The sequence below is a fragment of the Pelophylax lessonae genome (genome assembly GCF_965119305.1).
Source record: "Pelophylax lessonae genome assembly, chromosome: 9".
Taxonomy (NCBI): Eukaryota; Metazoa; Chordata; class Amphibia; order Anura; family Ranidae; genus Pelophylax; species Pelophylax lessonae.
In genome coordinates, this window is record NC_138776.1 from 214,328,328 (window position 1) to 214,351,491 (window position 23,164).

At 41.1% G+C, this 23,164-nt stretch overlaps 1 protein-coding gene across 2 annotated transcripts in view; it reads right to left on the reverse strand.

Annotated features, from left to right (window-relative positions):
* Positions 1–23,164, reverse strand: part of PARG (poly(ADP-ribose) glycohydrolase) — a 379,986-nt gene that overhangs the window by 279,549 nt on the left and 77,273 nt on the right. For both annotated transcript variants that reach the window (XM_082268024.1, XM_082268025.1), the window contains 4 exons: positions 22,637–22,769; positions 21,048–21,170; positions 20,874–20,957; positions 15,247–15,321 (listed from right to left, as the gene is read on the reverse strand). In XM_082268024.1, the coding sequence (XP_082124150.1) occupies positions 15,247–15,321; positions 20,874–20,957; positions 21,048–21,170; positions 22,637–22,769 (415 nt within the window). The remainder of the gene's footprint in view (positions 1–15,246; positions 15,322–20,873; positions 20,958–21,047; positions 21,171–22,636; positions 22,770–23,164) is intronic.

Consider the following 23,164-nt stretch of genomic DNA (forward strand, 5'->3'; position numbering starts at 1 on the left):
AGGAGAGAGCGGAAATGAAAAATGATGTAGGAATGTCACCATAGGGACTCTTTTTTTGGGCTCCTTTTTTCCTTTTTCTTTTTTTTTTTTAATTTTCAATATAAACTCCTTCCTACGATAGGGATCAAGAGACACTCGCCCCTCCACACCCCCGTATAAAACTTATTCTCAGTGAACTTGATACGTATTTTTCTCTAAACACTTGGAAAAGAGGGGGTTTTTTTTTTTTTTTTTTTTTTCCCTTCCTTCTTTGGGGTGTTGTTTGTTTTTTCTTTTATACTTACTTTAATAGAGCACAAGAGTCACGAATCACGAGTGTGGAGAGTGTAGGGGGTCTTTATGGGTTATGAAGGGTCTGTGTTTTTGTTTGTTGTATAACATTTTTTCCTTTTTTTTTTTTTTTTTTTTTTTTTTTCTTCCCCTCTTTTGGGGGTGTTTTATTGGTTCAGGTTGTGTGAAGCTATATATTAAATTTTCTTTTTCTTTTTTTTTTTTTTTTTTTTTTTGGGCACACAATTAGTAGATGATCTTCTAATTGAAGTAGGTGGGGTAAGACAGCAGGGAGCTGCCTGCACATTCATAATTTGGCAAATTGTTGTAAAATTGAGTCACGATTAGCACTACGGGTTTTCTTTTGGAATACATATGGAATACATATGCTTAAAGGACCATTTTTTTTGGGTCCCTAAGAAGGGTGAAGATCACGGAGAGAGAAGGAGGGTTACCTCCCTTTTTTTTTTTTTTTTTTTTTTGCCCCGGGGATAGCAGTATATTACAGATATTTTTCAGAAAGTGTGAAGGGTGGTGAAAGAGTCAATTAATTACCTGTAGGTCTGAAGAACTTGTAGGGGGGGAGAGGGAGTGATAGTTGTAGCATTGTGAGAGAGGAGGTGGGGTGGGGAGGGGGGGGGGGAGAGGGGACGGAGGAGTTCGCCCCTCTCCGTACCTTCCCCTTCACCCTTTCTGTTTTATGTTTTTTTTCCTTTTGTTTGTTTCTGTTACCAGCATGTAATAAACTAATAGAGGGCGTGACAGGGACTGGAAACAGTACCTGGAGTTAGGGGACATTGTATTAGGGAAGAGGGGATCGGTACAGAATGGGGGTAATATACAGACCTCTATCATTTACAAATCAAATTTATTTGGCTCCTTTTTCTCTTTCTTTTTACTATCGAGGGCTCTGTCTCCTTTCTCCCTTTTTTTTTTTTTTTTTTTTTTTTTTTTTAGGGATCGTAGACGAATAGCCATTAAATTGCTTAAGTCAAGATTTAATTGACTGAATGATTTTAAAGAGAGGACAGAAATGGGACCCCCTTCCCCTGGGGTTTTTTTGTTTTTTTTTTTTTTTTTTTTTTTTTTCTCCTTCTCCTTGAGACCAGTATGCTGACAAGCCAATAGAGGGCGTGGTAGGTATCGGAAACAGTATATGGAATGAAGGGGACATCATATTAGGGAAAAGGGGAACGGAGTAGACTGGGGGTAACATACAGACCCCTTTCATTTTCATATTAGTAGCTCCCATTTCTCTCTCTCTTTACTATCAAGGGTTTTGTTTTCCTCTTTTTTTTTTTTTTGTCCCCGGTGGCATAGGCGCAACTTAACGCTTATTTCCAATTTCCCCCCTCCTCCCTTTAGTGTGATACAGAGGAAGGTCGGGAGAAAAATAGGCCGGGAGAAGTAGACAGAAAAAAGGAATGAATTTAGACATGCCGAAGATTATGGAAATGATCAGTGTCGGGGTTTGGGAGAGGGAAGGGAGAGTGGTATTCTCTAATCCAATCCAACCATAACCCCATTTAGGAATTAGCTCATAGTACCAACATAGTTTGGATGAGCTACCCAGCGTAAAGCTATTTAGCGACCTCTCTTAAATTGAGAGGCCAAGAGGGTATCTCCCCTTCTCCCCATCTGCCCTCCATAAATTCAATTTTTTTTTTTTTTTTTTTTTTTTTTTTTTTTTTTGCCTTTATCCTCTCTCTCTCTTCCACTCCTCTCCTATTGAGCAATGGAAAACATAAAAATTTTATCCATTAATGCAAAAGGCCTGAACACTCCAGAGAAAAGGAGAATCTTGCTGGACGATCTGAATAGATCTAGGGTAGATATTGCAATGGTGCAGGAGACACACTTCAGGGAGGATAAATGTCCAAAGCTTGGTAATAATTCCTTCCCTATAGTATACCACTCAACCAACTGGGAGGCAAAGTCAAAGGGCGTATCCATCCTTCTATCAAGGAACATACCTTGGAAATGTACCCAAATTATGAGCGACCCAAATGGACGCTATTTGTTTGTGAAAGGGACTATAAGAGAGACCATAGTTACACTAGTTAACATGTATGTCCCAAATGTAAAACAGGATTGCTTCTTGAGGAAGAGCATGGATGCACTTAATGACTTCAGAGAGGGCCATTTAATAATAGGGGGGGATATGAATATACCCTTGATCCCTTCAGAAGACACATCAAGGGGCATATCATCAATTCCGCCTAGAGTAAGAAAGCAGTTCGCTAAGACATTACAGGAGGGACAATTAATAGACGCATGGCGTATAATGCACCCAAGAGAAAGAGATTACTCATTCTATTCCTATTTACATCAACAATATTCCCGTATAGATTACTTTTTAATCCCGCATAATCAACTACATGCAATAAAAGACATAGTGATAGGCTCAGCAACTTGGTCAGACCATGCCCCAATTACAATAACCTACGACTTACCAGACAAAAGAGAAAGGAGAGAAATAACGTGGAGATTGAATGAAAACCTTTTACAAGACCAGGTGACAATGACAGAAGTTGAATCAGAAATGGAATTCTTTTTTTTAACCAATACTATTGTAGATTCAGACCCAGGGATAATATGGGAAACGCATAAAGCAGTTATAAGAGGTATTTTTATTAAACATGGGGCTAGGATCAAAAAACAACGAACTAAACAACTAGAACAGTTACTCCAACTGCTAAATAAAGTAGAAGCGAAACATAAACATGCACCGTCAGAGGAGGGAAAGGCAGAACTTCTGAAGATAAGAAGGGACATCAATGAACTTCTAGCCTTTAGAGTTAAAGCAGCAATTCAAAAAACGAAAAGGATCACATATGAATCAGGGGACAAATGTGGGAAGTTATTAGCAAAATCACTTAGAGATCAAAACTTGACGACTTATATTCCACATTTAGTAACGGATGCAGGACAGAAACTCACATACCCTAAACAGATAACTCAGGAATTCAAAAAATATTATGAAACATTATATAATTTAAAAACCCCCATAACCCCACAATCTCAAATGGAGGAGTATGTACAAATCTCACAAATGCCCCAGCTGTCTGAAGAGGAGAGTAAGATACTTGAGTCACCAATTACATTAACAGAGATAATGGAGACTATAAAAAATACGAAAGTTGGGAAGGCGCCGGGACCTGACGGGTTTACGATTCACTACTATAAGAAACTAATTCCATACCTGAAAGAATTCATGAAAGATATGTTTAATGCGTGGGGGGCAGGGAAAACAATCCCTAAAGAAACTATACATACACATATTTCGGTAATCCCCAAGGAGGGGAAAGACCCCACCTCGTGTAAAAGTTACAGACCAATTTCCCTGTTGAACACGGATTTTAAAATTTTTACAAAGATCCTAGCAGTTAGACTACAGAAATATTTGACGAAATTGATCCATCTGGATCAGGTGGTATTTGTCCCAAGCCGTGAGGCGAGGGACAATACGACCAAGTTGCTGAACCTATTACATATAATTCACCAAAATAAAATACCAACCGTTCTACTTAACACCGACGCAGAGAAAGCGTTCGATAGGGTAAGGTGGGAGTATATGTTCGTAGTCCTTCGTTACATAGGAATAGGGGAAAAAATGTTAAGATGGATAAAACAAAGTTACTCAACCCCCTCAGCAAAAGTAAAAGTAAATGGAATTCTTTCTACAGAGTTTTTAATCACAAACGGAACGAGACAGGGTTGTCCCCTGTCCCCGCTCCTGTTCGTATTATCATTAGAACCGTTCCTGTGTAGAATCCGAATGAACCCAGACATTTCGGGTATCATAGTGGGGAAGGACCAATATAAATTATCAGCGTACGCCGACGATGTTCTATTCTCGATTACAAAGCCAGTTATATCACTTCCTAATTTATTAACCGAATTAGGGAAGTACGGAACCCAATCTAATATGAAGATAAACTTTATTAAATCCGAAACAATGGGAATAGAACTAGCAGGGACACTTCAACAACAATTAAGGGCAAATTTTAAGTTGAATTGGACAAAGACGGCTTTAAAATATCTAGGGACGTCAATTACTTCAAAAATCTCACAATTGTTTAAGATGAATTTTATCCCCCTATTAAAATCCATAAACGTATTATTACAAAAGTGGAAAGGAGGAATGTATTCATGGATGGGAAGGTGCAATATAATTAAAATGAGTGTTTTACCAAAATTTCTGTATATTTTCCAGGCACTTCCCATCCACATTCCACCTCGATACTTGTCCCAGATTGAAACCATGATAATGGATTTTATTTGGAAATCAAAACGCCCCAGGGTAGGGAAGAAATATTTATTTAGATTCAAAACAGATGGGGGGCTGGCGATTCCGAATATGAAGAGATATTATCATGCTGTTCAATTAGGCAGAATGATTGATTGGTGTCGCCATAGAGAATATAAATTATGGCCAAACATAGAGCAGGCACAATGTGAGGTATCACTGAAAAGAGCCCCCTGGTGTCATAAGAACTTGCCAACAGCTATTAAGAATCACCCTGTTATAGGAAACACGATTAAAATATGCGCAAAAATATTTAAACAAGACAATCTTATACGGGAGAATTCCTTACTATACCCGGTCCTGGGGAACCCCCTCTTTGAGCCAGGGTGTCAAGACAGGAAGTTTAAGGCTTTAGTAGAAAGGGGAATCTTTCAGATTCTTGATTTCCGCTCAGACACAGGATGGGTGACCACAGATGAGTTAACAGATGGGTCAGGCCCTTTCGGCCTAGACTCATGGAGGGCTTTTCAGTTACGCCACTTTCTGGGAACATTGAAAGCCCCCCCTCAGGGGGATAAAGAGGTAACACCCTATGAAAAAATATGCACCCAAAATGGAATACTGGAACATACTATATCCAAAATGTACTCCTTGTTAATGACATCAGTGGTACAGCATAAATTCCCTTTCTTGAGGGAATGGGAAAGGGAAATGGGCACTACTTTCTCACCAGAACAAGAAAATCAAATAATTAAGTCAGTATTTGCTACCTCAATGTGTGCTAAAATTCAAGAAATGAATTATAAAATTTTTTCCAGGTGGTATTACACTCCGGTTAAAATGAATAAAATCTCTATAGCGAATACAGACCGATGCTGGAGATGTGGGACAGAGAGAGGCACAATGCTTCATATATTCTGGGCATGTCCTAAATTAGAAATGTATTGGGAACAGATTCTGAAGATAATACAAAAAATTACGAAAAGCTATATCCCCAAAGAACCGGCTTTGTTTCTGCTCCACGTCTCTAGCATACCGATACAAAATTACAATAAATCTATTATACCACATTTAATAAATGCAGCCAGGACATGTATTCCTCTCAGGTGGAAAGAGACTGAGCCACCTAATATAATTACGTGGTTTAGGAAGGTGGAGGAAATAAATAACTTGGAAAGCTTGGTCTCTTCCGCCCGCCAACAAACGGATAAATATGAGAAGAAATGGAAACAATGGATAGATTACGTAAACTCAGGAGAAGGACAACTTTAAAACACAGAGAAAGAATTAGATATAATGGATAAATAAGTATAAGGAAGAGGTTCGGGAGAGGAGAAGAGAGGGGAAGAGAGATTTGAGCGGGAGGGGGAAGGGAAAAGAAAAAGGATTTTGGTTTTTTTTTTTTTTTTTTTTTTTTTTTTTTTTTTTTTTTGGAGGTGGGGAGGAGGGGAGAGAGGGAAAAGGATTGAAATGGGAGATTTGGGTTCGGTTATAGAATGCCTAAGGAAGACTTTGGTCACTTTTGAGTCGAACTGAATATTTTGAAATTTGTAATCGTGAAAGTTGAAATGTTCGGCTATAGAATGTTTAAAGGAAGGTTATGGCTCTTTTGAGCTGAACTAAATATTGTATAATTTGTAATTGTGAAAGTTGGAATGTATTCAATACAATGTATATGTAACTGAACTTAAAGAAATAAAGAAATAATTTGAAAAAAAAAGAAACGGTGTACACCGCCAGAAATAATTATATTTGATTACCAATACTCTAATGATGTTCTTTATTATGCACCGGCCGGTACCCTGTTAAATGTTTAATGTTTCACGTTGTATGTCTTGTTTCTTTGTTTTTTGTGTTTATACTGGTCACATATAAAAAGGCTAAGCCAATATCTGTACGGTGATGTACTTGCATAAATATTATTTACAATAAATTGCTATGATTTATATTTTTCTTCTGAATCCCTAAATTATTGTACTGACCATCTAACCGAACTTTAGTTATGACACCTGAACAGAACACCTTTTATGTAACCCAGCATGAGGACTGTGTATTGGCAAACCATCATGGAAGTTGTGCTATTACACAGCCACCCATGTCAGGGAAGCCTAAGCCTCCAGCTCTCTTGTGGAGGAGAAGGTGCTTGTAGGAGCAGCGTGCTCTTTTCCCCTGATTAAGGAATTGCTTGAGGCATCTGGAGATACCATTTAGATGGGACGGTTTAAGTGGGGCCGGGAGTGTTCGAAAGAGGTATAAAATTTTTAGGAGTATTAACATTTTAAACAATGCAATTCTGCCCACCCAAGGAATTTCAAATTTGGTTAGGGAAGCTAGGTCCTGGTGGAGCGGATGTAGTAATTGGGCAATATTTACATCAGCTATTTTGTCAATGGTAGTGGTCAGGGAGATACCTAGGTACGGGAAATGTTGGTCGGCCCAAGAGTATGGCAAGGAGGATTCCAAAGAAGATTTTGCAGGGGGACAGTCCTAGGTTCAGGATCAAGGACTTAGAAAAGTTTATTTTGTGAAACGATATGGTGCTGAATTGGTTAAGGAGTTCATGCGCAAATGGAAGCGATATTGTGGGATTCGTCAGTGATAGAATGATTTCATCTGCGAATAGGTTTATGACATGGATTGGACGATGGAGTTTAAATCCTAATATGTGGGGATGGGAGCGGATGGCCTCAGCGAGGGGTTCAATAGCTAAATTAAATATAGACTTGCGGAGCGTTGCCAGGAGATATCCCCAGTGCACTCTGTCGAACGCCTTCTCTGTTTCTATAGAAACAAGCAGAGAAGGCGTTTGACTGTATTTTGCATGGTGTATAATGTTGATCATGCGTCTGGTGGCATCCGAGGGCTGTCTTCCCTTCATGAAGCCAGACTGATCTTGTCCCATCAAGGAGGGCAGCACTGCCTGCAGTCTGCTGGCCAACAACTTGGCATAAATTTTCACGTCAACATTCAAAAAGGGAAAATCGGAAAACTTTTATTCCATTTTTATTTCACCCCTAAAAATCAATTTCTGGCCAACTGAAGCAAAGCCTTTATAAATTTATAAGTGCCCAACATCAGTAGTCTGCAAGATATTGGAGGGGATGTTAAGAGACTACATACAAGACTTTAGTAATGATAACGGTATTATTAGTTGTAAACAGAATGGATTCATTAATAATCATTCTTGCCAGACCAATCTATTAACTTTCTACGATGAGGTGCGTTGCCATCTAGACAAAGGAAAGCCTTTGGATGTGGTGTATCTGGACTTTGTACAGAAAGCGTTTGTGGGGAACTGTGTCAAATGCATTTGTAAACTAAGGAAGGTAGGTACGGACCATAGGGTGAGTACCTGGATAGAGAACTGGCTCCAGGGGAGAGTGCAGAGGGTGGTGATTAATGGGGAGTACTCAGATTGGGCAGGTGTGGAAAGTGGGGTCCCCCAGGGTTCTGTCCTGGGACCATTCCTGTTTAATTTATTCATAAACGACCTAGAGGAGGGGATATCTAGCACAATCTCGGTATTTGCGGATGATATTAAACTAAGCATGCCAATATATTTGATGCAGGATGTGGAAACCTTACAAGCGGATCTGAACAAAATAATGGGCGGGCAAATACATGGCAGATGAGGTTTAATGTTGAAAAATGTAAAGCAATGCACCTGGGCGTCAGAAACATGAAAGCAAGCTACTCACTAGGGGGGGGAATCTCTGGGTGAATCCAAGATGGAAAAGGACCTGGGGGTCCTAGTGGACAACAGGCTTGGCAGTGGCATGCAATGCCAAGCCGCTGCAAGCAAAGCCAACAAAATACTGGCTGTATGTATAAAAAAAGGGGATTCACTCCAGAAATATAGAGATTATTTTCCCACTCTACAAGACTGGTCCAGCCACATCTCGACTATTCCGTCCAGTTCTGGGCACCGGTCCTCAGGAAGGATGTGCTGGAGAGAGTCAAGAGAAGGGCAACAAAAATAATTAGGGGAATATGGAGGACATCAGCTATGAGGAAAGACTACAAGCATTGAACCTAATCTCTCTGGAGAAGAGACGCTTGAGAGAGAATATGATATCAATGTACAAATACTGTACTGGTGAAGACCCTAGCATAAGGAACAAACTTTTCAGAGAAAGGGAATACAATAAGACATGTGGCCACTCACTAAAACTAGAGGAAAAACGATTTAACCTTAAAATACGAAAGGGGTTCTTTACTGTCAGAGCAGTAAGGATGTGGAATTCTCTTCCACAAGCAGTAGTATCAGCAGGGAGCATCAATGGCTTCAAAAAACTATTAGATGGGCACCTTAAAGACCACAACATAAGGGGATATACAATGTACAGTTAACATCAAACACACACATCATAGGTTGAAATGGATGAACTGATGTCTTTTTTCAACCTCACAAACTATGCAACTATGTAAATTGTAATGGTAGTAAAGCAAAAACGATTCTCTCTTCGAGGATCATAGCTTCAGATAATAATTTCATAGATCTAAAATGGAACACAGCAATCTCATAAGATGCTTCAAATAAAAAAACACCTCTACCATTGTGACCCCTATTTTTAGAACTAGATTGTGATTAACAGTAATCGCACACAGTGGCCTTGCAATCTACACAGGAATAGACAAAACACAATACAGGCAAAGCCATAATGTAATCTTTATTGAACCCAAAGCTTTCAAAATGATTGCTTCCTATTGATCTACATGGCTCATATGAACCACAGTGGAGGCATAGAAATGTATCTAATATTGTTGAGAGCTTTATGCAACGTGCAGAATAATAAAAAATCAAATACAATTTATAATGCAGAATAGAGGTACAGGAAATTAAGCTATCAATAGTTTCTTTAAAATATACCTTGATGCAGGGGAATACCACTTGCCCTCGTCCCATCAGTTTTACTATCGTCAGGCAGTAGCCTATGTTAAATCTTGCTCACCCAACACTGCTAAAAGTTTTCAAAAGTCAGTCATGGATGACTTTATCAAGAACAAAGGTTACAACATTTCCAGTGTCTATGATCAACTGCTTATACACTCTAATAAACTCTCCACGGAAACCATGTTCGATAAATGGGGTACTGTTTTCCCCCTGGAGGATATCGCTCCGAAAATACTGCAAGGGTACCTATTGATTAGAAAAACTGTGCTGATGGAGACCTGGAGAGAGACCCAATTCAAACTGATTCACAGGGCTTTCCTCCCGGCTCTGTACATCAACGACCCGAGGACTCCTGCAATCTGCCCCCAGTGCGGTGGGAATAGACCAACGCTAGAGCATAGATTCTGGCATTGTCCCACAATTTCCCATTTCTGGGACCAGGTACTGACCTTTCTACAGAAAGTTCTGGGAATCAAACTGCAGAAATCCCCTCACTTGCTCTTATTTGGATACGAAGAGTCTTCACAGCCCTCAACCGATCGAAAATGTAAACGACTGCCCCCGTGGACCCACCTATGCACCTTGGCAGCCAAAAAAGCTATTCTAAAAAACCTGGACTTCCAACACTTCCCCAACGATCTCCATGGTTTGCAAAGATCTCAAAACACTTCTACATATGGAAAAAGGAAACCTGGACACTGATAAATTCTCGTCAATGGAAAAATTCTTCTCCAGATGGCGCCCATTCATGCAATATGCCTTCCATGCAGACGAGCTGAAAGCTCTGATGATACCCTTTCAATTCTCGGAATGGTATTTAAAGGCCTCCATGTCCAATTCATTAGGAATATTGACTGTGTAAAACAACACCCTCCACGTTCTCCCCCCTTCATAAGACTGTACCTATCACTGGTTTGTTGGTCGCTTCTAGATGGATCTCATGGATAACACTATTCCTCTTCCCCCCTATCCCCCCCCCCATTTCAACTACAATGTCATAATACCAGTATTCTAGTTGTATTGTTCAGCCAGTAAGAGTCATAGTTCCTATACTTGGTTATCCTTCCTTTACATAGTTGACATTCTCCTCACGTCCCATGCGAGAGTGTCAATCTCTTTTCTCATTCTTACTCCCTCCAAGCCCTCCCCCCCTCTCCCAGTGTCATTTACATTAAGTTCACTATTACCTTTGTATACAATATTTGTGATACTGTTAGTATAAAATGCTAGCACACTTTGAAAGTTTACATGATTTTTTGCCGTTTTACGAAATGTGCTATTTTGTTGCATTACAGACCTTGTAACTGTTTCATATGTTTAATAAAAAAAGAAAACACTGAAGTATCTTTTTCCTAACCCAAAGACAGCTCTTTCCCAGCCTGTGTGCAATTAAACACAAGCAGGAGGAGCTTCTAATTCTCTGCTGCTGGTCACATGTTCAAAATAAAAAAAAAAAAAAAAACACAGCCTTTGGAATACAAAGTAAAGTAAAAATACATAAATAATATCACAAATGTTTTAAATATGCATACAAATATACATTTGAAATCAAATCTATTATTTTGTGGAACCAACATGGTGTGGGAGGATTTCTGCCAGTCACAGGCTGTGTCACACCCATCCAGCCTGTGTCTTAGAATAAGAGGGAGGTGAAGCCACCATCAATCTACATGTAATATTCTGCCCCATTGTGTTTAGCTGGCTAGTGGGTGTGGAGGAGGTAGAGGGAGGGAGTGGGCTGTCATTTATCACTGTGTATACGCCCACATGTGTGACTCTATATTCACAAGGGCTGCTCAGATGTGATGGGGGGGGGGGGGGGTGCTCAATACAGTAACTCACTGAAAACTGAGCATGTGCTGAGTTGCCACCACAGCTGCAAAATTCCTAGCTGAATTGGAGACTTGGACAGAAGTAGGAGATGAAGAACAGCAGAATCAACCAGGTTTTTTTTCAGAATACAAAAAATAAATCTCATAGTGACTAACTGGGTATGAACAGCATGTAATACACCACTTATTAATAGTTTTTTTATGATGTGAGTTTAGTGACACTAACCCCAAAACCCAAGATTTTACAAAATGTTTGCAACCTCCTCAACGCGACTATCAATGCCTATTTGTCACTTTAAACCAAAGATCTGGTTGCAGAATTACAAGAGTACACAAGTGGGTCTCTTGGACTGGATACTTTTTGCTTGGCAATATAGCGGCAGATATGGAGGAGGGAGGAGCAGTGTCAATTACTCCTTATCCCTGCAGACTGGGTTGTATATTACCTGCTCCTGCACGCTGAACGTTTAACCACTTTACCACCGGAGGATTTTGCTATCTTATGTCTGGGCCACTTTTTGCGATTCTGCAATGTGCGACTTTAACTGACAATTGCGCGGTTGTGCGACGCTGTACCTAAGTGAAATTTAAGTCTTTTTTTTCCCCACAAACAGAGCTTTCTTTTGGTGGTATTTGATCACCTGTGCGATTTTTACTTTTTGCGCGATAAACAAAAAAAGAGCGTAAATTTTGAAAAAAATAACAATATTTTTCACATTTTTTTATATGAAATTCTCCCCAAAAAAAAATGTAATAGAAAATCACAATTTTTTTACATTTTTGGCCAATTTGTTTTCTGCTATCTATGTTTGGTAAAAAAAAAAAAATCACAATAAGCGTATTTTGATTGGTTTGCGCAAAAGTTATTGCGTTTACTAACTAAGGGAAAGATTTATGTCATTTTTGGTGTTTTTTTTTTTTTAACGAGTAATGGCGGCGATCTGCGATTTTTTTTTGCGGGACGGCGGACAGATCGGACCCTTGACTGACATTTTTGACACTTTTGGGGGTACCAGTGACATTACTGCAGTAATCAGTGCTATATATATGCACTGTTACTGTAAAAATGACACTGGCAGGGAAGGGGTTAATGTATGCCTGGTGCTTACTAACGTGTGTGGGGGGAGGTGACTGAGTGACACAGGGACAGATCGCAGGTTCAGCTATGCTATGCTATTACACAAGCAGGCGATCGGGGATTCCCCGACGATCGGGGAAGAGCAGCGGCGATCGCCGCTGCTCCTCCCCTGGCCCGACTCCCGCTGTGACTGAATACAGCGGGAGCGCGCCTCCGAGAGAGGGGAATGTCTGGCGACATAGGTCTACGTCGCCAGACGTTATCGAGCCACTTTGCCGCAGTAGAGCTCTAGTGAGCAGACGGCAAGTGGTCAATACTCCTGACCTCTGATCAATGTGCACAGCGGTATATTACGTATTTCTGACCCTGGACTTTAGAAGACACATTGTTCATGGCCTCCAAAGTTGCTGGTAGCTCTCTGTGACTAGTTTAATGATGCTCTCTAAAGTAGGCTCAGACAAAGAGCTTCACTCGGGATGCTCACAGTCCTTACAATGCTTCTGATTGGAAAAATATTTCCAGGACAGGTGGGATGATCAGAAAGGCCACAAGGATGGAAAGGAGAACATTTCTTCCCATCCCAACCCCCACACAGAAGCAGAAAGCCAGCAATGAAAGCCCATGAGTAAAGAACCCCAAGGCTCTCTCCTAGGTGAATAGTTGGGGTAGGATGGGCAGCATAGCACACTAGGTAACCTAAAACCCCAGCACTCAACAAATGCAAACATTCATGAGGCAGACAGTAAAGACTAGTTCTCCCGCAGTAAAAAGCTGGATTTGGGGGTACAGTGACATTGGTATCTGAAATAAAAGAAAAAGATAACTGCACAGGTAATATACATATTTACTAGCAGGGAGTCTCCAAGCTTGGGCTCTGGTGTCAGACTACTGGGAGCCAAAGAAAAGGCTGTACCAGAGGAAGCCGTAGCTCCAGCAGAAAAGAAATAAAGAGAAAGACATTCTATCTCCAAGGATGCCAAGCGCAAAAGGAATTTTTAAGCTGGCCATAGACGGTTCGAATCTTAACCGTTTCAGTAGGGACCGATCGAGATTCGATCCATCGACTGACTTGGGTATAACCAGCATTTCTGATTTTGAGAATGCAATTATTGCCAGTGGCCACAGCTGCAAACAATAAACACTGTGTTCTTCCGGCAAGGGCGGTTCATGACGCCCTCCTCGCCGGGAAAACACAATGGCTACAAAGAAGGCCATAAATGGTGAGCTTACCATGATTGAAGGAAAGAAAGTCGCTCAACGGTCAGCGTTGCAATTGAAACCACATAAAGAGAAGCTGAATGTCAATTCTTCTAGGTTAGGTAAAGAATGAATACCCATGGATGCCTTCAAATGTGGAGCTACTGAAATGCAAATAAGTCCCCTCCCTAAGGCAGGCCATAGATGGTGCAATTTTCTTCCTGCAACCATGGGTTAGTGTTGATGAGGGAATCCCTCCCGCAGAGCTATTTTGTTCTCCCAGTATGGGGGCCTAGGAGGGGTCCCTGCTGGGAGAACACAGTGATTAACTAACAGGTATAGCTGCTGGCAATAATCACATGCCAAAAATTCAACATGCTGGTTGTACCAAAGCCAATCAATGGGATTGACTTAGTCACATCTGCCTGCCCATAGATGGTTAGAATCTCAGCAGATCCCTGCTGAACTGGCAGAGATTCCAACCATCTATGGCCAGCTTAAGTTACATAGCTCAAAATGCTCTAAGACTTAAACTCGGATGGGTACATGATCGAACACTTGAAGGCAGGTGCAGGCAAAAACTGGTGCCTGCTTGTATCTCCTAATGCTGGGTGCTCATGCGTAATTATATACCAGGTTGAAGTAAAAGTTATGAAAAACACCATACATTATACTTTGGCACAGTCTCAATAAAGAGGCAATAAGCAGTAGGGTACTCTATAACTACTTCAATACAGTGCACTTTCACCCCCCTTCCTGCCCAGGCCAATTTTCAGCTTTCAGCGCTCTCACACTTTGAATGACAATTGCGCGGTCATGCTACACTGTACCCATATGAAATTTTTAATTATTTTTTTCACACAAATAGAGCTTTCTTTTGGTGGTATTTAAAAAAATCGTATTTTCTGTGAGTAAATTTTGAAAATAAGAAATTTTTCTCCTTCACTGATGTGCACTGATAGGCTGCACTTATGGGCACTGATGAGAAGGTACTAATATGCCGCACTGATAGGTGGCACTGATAGGTGGCACTGATAAGTCGGCACGGTTTTTGAGCTTTTCTGTAATCAGGACACTGATGATCAGTGCCCCAATTACCTTTTCTAGGTTCCCCTTTAAGGAGGAGCCGCTGATCGGCACTCCTTGCCACACACTCTGACAGTGTGAGGCGAGGAGAGCTGATAAACGGCCCTCCCTCATTTACGTGACCGGCTATGATTGGACACAGCCGATCACATGGGTAAAGAGCCACTCTTTACCAAGATGGGGGTCGTTCCGTGTCCTAGCAACACGGCACGGCCATGATCGCCGCAGTGCCCCAGCGGGAGCGCAAGAGAGGCTGTTCTGGTGCGGCGTCATATGACGGCGTCCCAGAACAATAGCCGTTCTGTCATTTGACGGTGGGCAGGAAGTGGTTAAACAAAAACAGTTTCTGGGTTATTTTTATGTAAGAACCTACTAAAAAACTTCACTGTATATGAATAGCACCTTTTACTTCAACAGTATTTCTATAGTCTAACATAATAAAACCTAAGAGGCTTTGTTGAATCATTCCCCTAATAATCTAATCAGCTTGCCCTGTCATGCAGCCAAAAATACATTATAATTTTATTAGACTACACATGGTTTATGTTCAGCTAAAGTGTACATTTATAAGGTTTAAGTCGTCAACTAGAGAAAAGAAAACTAAAGTTACTTAGCATTTTAAGGGAAGAAAACACAATACCTTTACACAAAAGTCGACTAAAGCGGTGAAGTCCCATTTTTTGGAATATGTCAAATTATATGCCAAAATCGCTGCCTGCAAATAGAGAAGATACAAAAGTATTTAAATGTTACGAATGAGATGTACACTTGCGCCATCTGTAGGTTTCTAGAACAGCAACACTGAAAGACAAAATTGAGTAGATTCATATTTTGCATTGCAGTAACATGCAATAAAATGGGAATTTTAATGTCTGTTACTGCAATGTATAAGTACAAGTACATGCCTGATTCATTGTAAATGGCACCCTAATGCAATGTATACAGTAAAAAAAAAAAAAAAAAAAAAAAAAAATATTATATATTTTTTTTTACTGTATACATTGCATTAGGGTGCCATTTACAATGAATTAGGCCTGTATACATATACACACACACACACACACACATCATATATATATATATATATATATATATATATATATATATATATATATATATATATATATATAAAATAATGCTATAGTGCAGCTCAGAGGATGTGTTGTGGGTTATGCATATCAACAGATGAAAAAAGTATAAATGGGCCGAAAAAGCTTCTTGAAAGTTTACAAATATAAACAAACATTCTATTTATTGGCACAATAAAGATTGTAATAAAAATAATTGAACATTGATAACAGGATGTAAAGTTATGGAATTTCTAGTACAAAACGTCTGCCTTGCCTTATGTGTTCTGACAGACTGTAATAAAGTTATCCTAGACTCCTTCACCTTCTCCTTCACTCTGGGAGCATGTCAGTTTAGGAGAAATAAAACTTCTTCAGGTGTTCTGTTTCCAGACCCAATTTTTTAATTATCGATTGCATTAGGTCTCTGTAAAACAGACTGCTGTTTCTGGAGCAAGCCTCTCAACATTCCTGCTATGCTCCTGTAAACCTAGAAGAATGGAGTGTGCCTAGGCACTAGGCACGGTAATGTATGTAAAGTAATGTTCTGGACAGCAAGTGGTTATATCAGTGGTTCTATGCAGCTGCAGCCTTGATCCTGGTACTGTTTTTTTTTTTTTTTTTTTTTGTTAACCCGGCGATTAGCTGTCAGGTAAAAGCAATCCAGACAGCTTAACAGCCACCTGATCTTGTTTACACTACTTGGAACAGAACATTTTCAACCAGGGCGCTTCAGGTTTCTTCAGGGGTGTCTTGGCAAAATCCCACAAATTGCCTAAAAAGCGGTATAAGAGCCAGTCGTTGGATCAAGCATACAACCAATGTTATCATCAGTTCATAAGGAGGACATCGGGCACCTGTACAGCACTCTTGTTTGCCCCTCCCCGTCAGCACTGGGGTCACATTAGCTGAGTGAGGGAGAATAGAAACTTTGGAATACTAGTCAGTACCAGTGTGTAAAGGTGTATTTGCTTTGAAAGAATAAATTGCCTCCAACGTTGGGTGTCCTACGTGTATGGATGTTGCATTATGTAAAACTATTTGTTCTTTTTTACATTAGTATTGAAGTGCCTTGAGTTTGTGCAGAGTTAAAAAAAAAAATGACTGAGAAAAAGGTTGAGAAACACCAACTTGGAAGACCCCCTTCCAGCTGCCACCTACATTGGTTCCCAGGCTCTTCTGGTCCACTGGGGAGCCTGAAACTGCAGTAAGCAGTCGGGACAGCTGCCCAAAGAAAAGATGGAGGAACATCTGTTCCCCCATCTCCTCAGGTGACAAATGATCCATGCAGCAACAAAGATTCCATCACTTACAGTTTCCAAGCGGTCAGTTCCTGGTTGTTACAGCCAGGGAAGCAGACGATCAAACATGATCTGTGTTGGATCACCTGCCTTGAAGGACAGGGGAAACATAAGTCCAATAGAGTACCTTTCATTGCCCAAAGCTATCATAAGGGGACTGGTTCACCCCCTTGTGATAACAATAAAATTAGATTAGAAAAAAAAAAAAAATGTAAAGGCACCCCGTCCCCCATGCATACACACAATAGCAAATGGGCATGTAGGTCCAGCACACACGTGTAAACTGTGACTGCATCACATATGTGAGGTATCGCCGTATTGGTGTGAGTGTAAGAATTCTAGGGCCATAATTCACAATTAACTCTAAACTGATAACCTGTAAAGGCTTTTAAAGCTTCACCTATGGACAATTTTAGGTAGCATAGTTTGACGTCACTTCCAGGGCATACCATAATTATATGTTCACTCGTAGAACCTTTAAAGGTCCAATTTCTCTTTATGAGGGAACCCAACTTTCCTAAATTAATTTCAGGATCTCCCCACCTTATGCTTTGATTTAATCTATGGGTAGCAAATACCCTTCCCCTCTGCCCTTGTGGGAGATTTCTGCTTTGATAATCATTCACTCAATTTTTAGGGTATATGGCTGACTATAAAGGCAAAGAGTGGGACAAGCGCATGTCAGGATATTAAAAAGATTTTGGACACACAGAACACATGGAATCTGATCTTTCATCTCTTTTCCTTAGATTAGGCAAAACCGTGGAAAATAAATCCTTGCTACATTGGCATATTCAATCTTTTGAGAACTATATTAGGAAAGACATAAACCCCTTTGGGCTTAGAGTCCAAATCTTCCCAACCTTTTAAAAAACAGATTCAAAAAAGAGTGGGAGAAGGTGTTAAACAAATGTTCAAGAGGTATGATGTCACTACTAATAAAAGCATAAAAAAAAATGGATTTTTGACGGACGCAGTTCTCTCTGATTCATATCAGTAGGGTAATACTGCTCCCTACAGGAGTAGGACACTAGGCAGAAAAATGTTCTGGCTACGCCTATGGGCAGTCCCGGAGGGTACACCCCCTCTCTTCCTGCAAAGGATGCCAGTTTTGTATCAAAGCAGTGTCAGAAAAGTAACACCAACTCAAAATAGAGGGGCGGGTACTACGTCCGTCAATGTACTTGAGAAAATAATTTTTACGGTAATTCAAAAATCCAGTTTGCTCTATCGTTCATTGACGGACGCAGTTCTCTCTGATTCATATCAGTAATGATGTCCTAAAGCAGTGCCATAAAATGAGGGGTGGGAACAGCAGAAAAGAACAAGTCCCCAAGGCCAAACATAGCCGACCAGGCAACATAGGACTCATCAGCACAAAAGATGAGGCCCACCTGAAAACAAACAGTAAACACCCTCAAGGAAGGCCAAAAGCCCTCCAAACAGCAGCCAGCAAAAAACCTTGCGGCCGAAAAGTGGCATCTGCAGATGCCAGCACATCCACCTTATAAAACGTGGTAAAGGTGTGAACAGACTACCAGGTTTCTGACTTGCAACCTGGAGCACTAATGCCTACAAGGCGAAAAGCCCAGGAAGCACTAGGCGCCCGAGTAGAACGCACTGAAACAGGGAAAGGTAGGACATGACCCTTAAATGTATAAACCTGCACCACCGCCTGTCTGATCCATCCTGTAATAGACGCAGCAGACACAGGCAGTCCTGTTCACGGGCCATCTGTAAGTACAGAGAGCGAGCCTGACTCACGAAAAGACTCAGTAGTCGCCAAGCACACCTGGAGTGCCAGCACTCTAAACAGTAAGCAATGCACATTCCTTAGGATGTCAGGGCTCAGGACACAAGATGGGAATACAATGTCCCCCGCAAATGAACACCAGAAACCACCTTTGGAGGGAAGGACGGATGCGGACGAAGTACCACATGGCCCCATGATCAACATATAGAGAGAACGAAAGGACAACGTTGCCAGTGCCGACACCTGCACGCAGAGTGACAGCAACCAAGAAGTCCACCTTCTGTAATAAGGTAGGCAGGGGATACCCTCGAATACTCGCAGCAAACAGTGGGTCCAAAAGAACAGAGTGCACCAAATTAAGGTCCCCAGTGAGTGACGGAGGTACCAGAAGCACCAAGTGTCGTACCCTCTGGAAGAAGTCACGCACCAGGGCACAGGCGGCCAACGGCCTTCGGAAGAAATTTGCCAAAACCGAAACCTGACCCTTGACAGTACTCAAGGCCAACTTGTGATCAACTCCCCACTGAAGGAAGCAAAGATCCGGGCCACCGAGTAAGAGTGAGGGGGAGCCCACGCAATATACGACTGTCTTGTATGATGAACAAAAATCACCCTAGAAGTTGCGCTTCAAGCAGGGTGGGAATCACTGAAGTAGCCAAACCCCCATCCTTTAGCACCTGGCATTCAACAGCCAAGTCGTCAAGTCAGCGACCGCAAAGTCGGATGGGAAAATGGCCACGGAGACAATAACTCCTCCCTGAGAGGAATTCTCCAAGGAGCATCTGCCGCCAGCCTGACCAGGCAGGCGTACCAAGCTCGGCGAGGCCCGTCCGGAGCCACGAGAAAGACTGGATTCCCTTCCGCCTCGATCCTGCGAAGAATTCTTGGCAGCAACTTGGGAGGAGGAAAGGAAGACCGCAGCTGAGACTGACCTTGGCAGCTGTGCGTAGGTGACCATGCTAAACTCCACGGCATTGTTTTAAGTTGAACCTAGCAAATGTTCTTGCCCATGACAAAACACATGGTGCCACAACTGCACCCGCCAGAGGGTCCCGGAAGCGGGCCACAAACCGCAGAACTATCCTGTAGATGCCATGCCAACAGGTCCACGTCTGGAGTGCCCCCAACGAAGGCACAACTGCAGAAACACCTTCGGATGAAGAGACCATTCCCCTGCATCCAAGGCCTGTCGACTGAGGGCATCCGCCTGCCAAGGTTTCCATACCTGAAAAGGGAACAGCGGAAGAGCTGAAACAAGGCGCACTGCCCACCGAAGAATTGACACATCCAAGGCCGCAAGGACACCCTTGGTGCCCCCTTGGTAAATGACATAAGCCACGGTCGTGGCGTAGTCGATTGAATGTGCACCGGGCAGCTGCAGGTTTAAGACTTTCCTCTCTCTTCTAGCAAATGAAAAAAAGGTAAGTTTTTCTTCTGACTCATTTAGGTCTTCATTTAACACAAGCTACTATTCGGAATTGCTTAGAGCTCTGCCAGCAGCCTAAAAATGGTAAAAATAAAGTATCCATATTTACCCAAATACAAAGAAACATTTTTTCTAATAATGAACATAAAACGAACAAATATTAAAAAACATTAATCTAGATAAAAATTATTTTAAATGAAAAGGTCACCATTTTTAAGGTCCATTTACACTTGTGCATTGTGGCAATGTGCATTAACTCAAGTTTTACCAAGCCATTACACAGTGCATCAATGCATTTGCCCAACCACAGTACATTGCGGTGCCACTAATTTTGAGCAGAAACCTGAATACCCTGTGCAGTAGCAGTTAACACATTGAAGTGCACCACAAAACCGGTGTTGTTGTGCACTGCAATAGGGTATAATTTTTTTTAAAAAAAAGTCATGTTTTTAGATGTTGGCTGCCATCCAGATTCTTGCTTCACCACCTAGTGACTCGCTGACCTTGAACAAGCATGCAGTTCACGAGTTCAGCTTTGTAAACTTGCTGCTGTATGCTTGTTTAGGTAAATGACTCACTAGGTAATAAAGCCAGAATTATAATGAAAGTTCTGGAAGCTACACTACAAAAATAAAATAAGCTATGTCAGCACCCATATATCTAACCTCACAGTATTAAGCATTAAGTAGTAAAAAGTAAAAGCGACAACCCCATTCACACCTTCAGTTGATGTGGGTTTCTTATGTTGCCCTTCAAAGATGACTCAATGATTTTCCATCGGCTTCCTACTGTCTTCACACCATTCTGCAGAATTTAAAGGAAAAACAATTATTATATACATATACACTACTTTTTTAAACTTAAAAAAGGTAACTGGATCCCACAACTTCTCACATGGTCATCTACTGGATACGCATTGCTTTTTGAGCAGGGCATCTTCACATGTGTGTTGTCCCATGTGTCTGTAAAGGAAGATGGATGGGGCATAGGCACCACATTGTCCTGTAACTTGTCAACCTGAAAAATAAAATCAACAAATGGTTAGAAGAGCAGATTACAAATTTAACTTACTTTGACAAATAAGGGTGTCGAATGGCAGGACCCACTATTGGTCACTATTAACCCAAAGTACCACTTTTGGTTTCCTTAAAGTGGAAGTAAAGGCAACATACAAGTCTGCCTAAAAACACCCCTTCCTCTCTCCTCTGCTGTATACTGCTGGTAAAAAGATGTGTGCAATTACCTTTTTTAAGCAGTTATCACATGATGCAGGAGCTTGGGCTCCCTGTTATGGAGCAGCTGCTGCAGGGAAGAGGATTGAGAACAGACAGACAGACAGACCAGTGGGTGATGTCACGGCTCATGACATTTAGCCCGGTTGTTGAGTGCTCCATGACACAAGGGAGCCAGAATTTCTGCATCAACTGACCGCACCGCAGAAGATTGAAAAAAGGAATCTACACATATCTTTTTTACTAGCACCATACAGCATAGGTAGTAGTAGTGGGGAAACCATGTATTCTTATGGAGACATAAATATAGCCTTACACTTCAAATTAAAGTGTCATATCCCTTTACCCTTTATCAAATACCTCCATTTACAATACTAAATGTAACTACATAAATATCTATTAAATGATGTTGGATAGGGTCTATAGCCCAAGTATTCCAATAATGGATGTTCGTTTTTAACTTCAGAAAAATTGAATGTATAAATTGGAATATATGTTTTTCATATGGCAGTTTTTAGCAATTCAGTGGACAAAAATTTCTAAGTGCATTTGTGCTTGAAGCAACAAGTGCATGTTAAAGTGGTTGTATATCCAGTGAAGTGACTAGCCTCGGGTAATACACCAAAACAAATCCAATTGCATAAGTTGTACCCGTTTATCTGCAGTCTCTCCTCTCCCCACCCTCCTGAAGCACACATTTTACGCAGCATCTCTGCGCTCTAACAGGCATGGGTGGGGGCTTATGCTGATAGAGGGAAGAGAATTCAGAGCTATGACAATTGGCGCTTTGGATTGAGGCTAATTCACCCAATGGAGATATGCTAAGTTAATTTTCCATGTCAGATTTATAACCGCTAAGCAAAAGCATATATACTTACCTCACCTTTGTTTCTCTGCTGCTAGAACTTAAGAGAAATAACCCCTTTGCAAACCCAATCTAGTCACTGGTTGAGCAATATCTATTCACTCCCATGTGAAAGTGCTGTGCCCATGCAAGCACTTGTCAAGCACCTTAAATGTCACTTGAGCCTCAATAGCCAATCCTAAATCCGAACACTAAGCCTAAACCTCAGAAAACATTTACAAAATGATTAATACCAGTTCTGAAAACTTTATTGCAACAAAAAAAATGTAATAATATATCTGGCAATCATTTATAAGGTTCTGAAAAACCTGTTCCAAAGTGATGATCTCCTCCTGTGACAAGACTCAGTAAAATGTTTGGTCCACTGGAAGACTGTATACTCTTACCCTTACGGTGATAGTATGGTTAACAGAAGGCATCAATGGTGGTTGATAATTGTGACACACTGGCATTCTGTTCATCTCTTCCAGTGACGTCCCCAGCCATGTTAGGTCAGAGGATGAGCCTTGATTATCTTTTCTGTTTTAAAGACAAATTAAAGTTGAAAAGGAGCAGTCATACGTAGACTTTAGTAGTCCTAATTTCACAAGAACCAAATACCACATATATAAATCATTTCATGCTTTTAGTAAACACGGACTACGGGTTGTCCGTATGTCCGTTTTTCATCCCATTTATTTGCGGATGAAAAACGGACATAATGCATGTCAATGGGATTGCGGATGTCAGCGGATGACCATCCGCTGATATCAGATTTGCATCCTTTCCTATCAGTTTCGTTTTTTGGAACGGAAGAGAACCCTATTTTTCTTCCGTTTAAAAAAACAGAACAGATGCAAAAACGGATGTCAGCGGTGTCATCCGCTGACATCCGCAATCCCATTGACATACATTATCTCCGTTTATCATCTGCA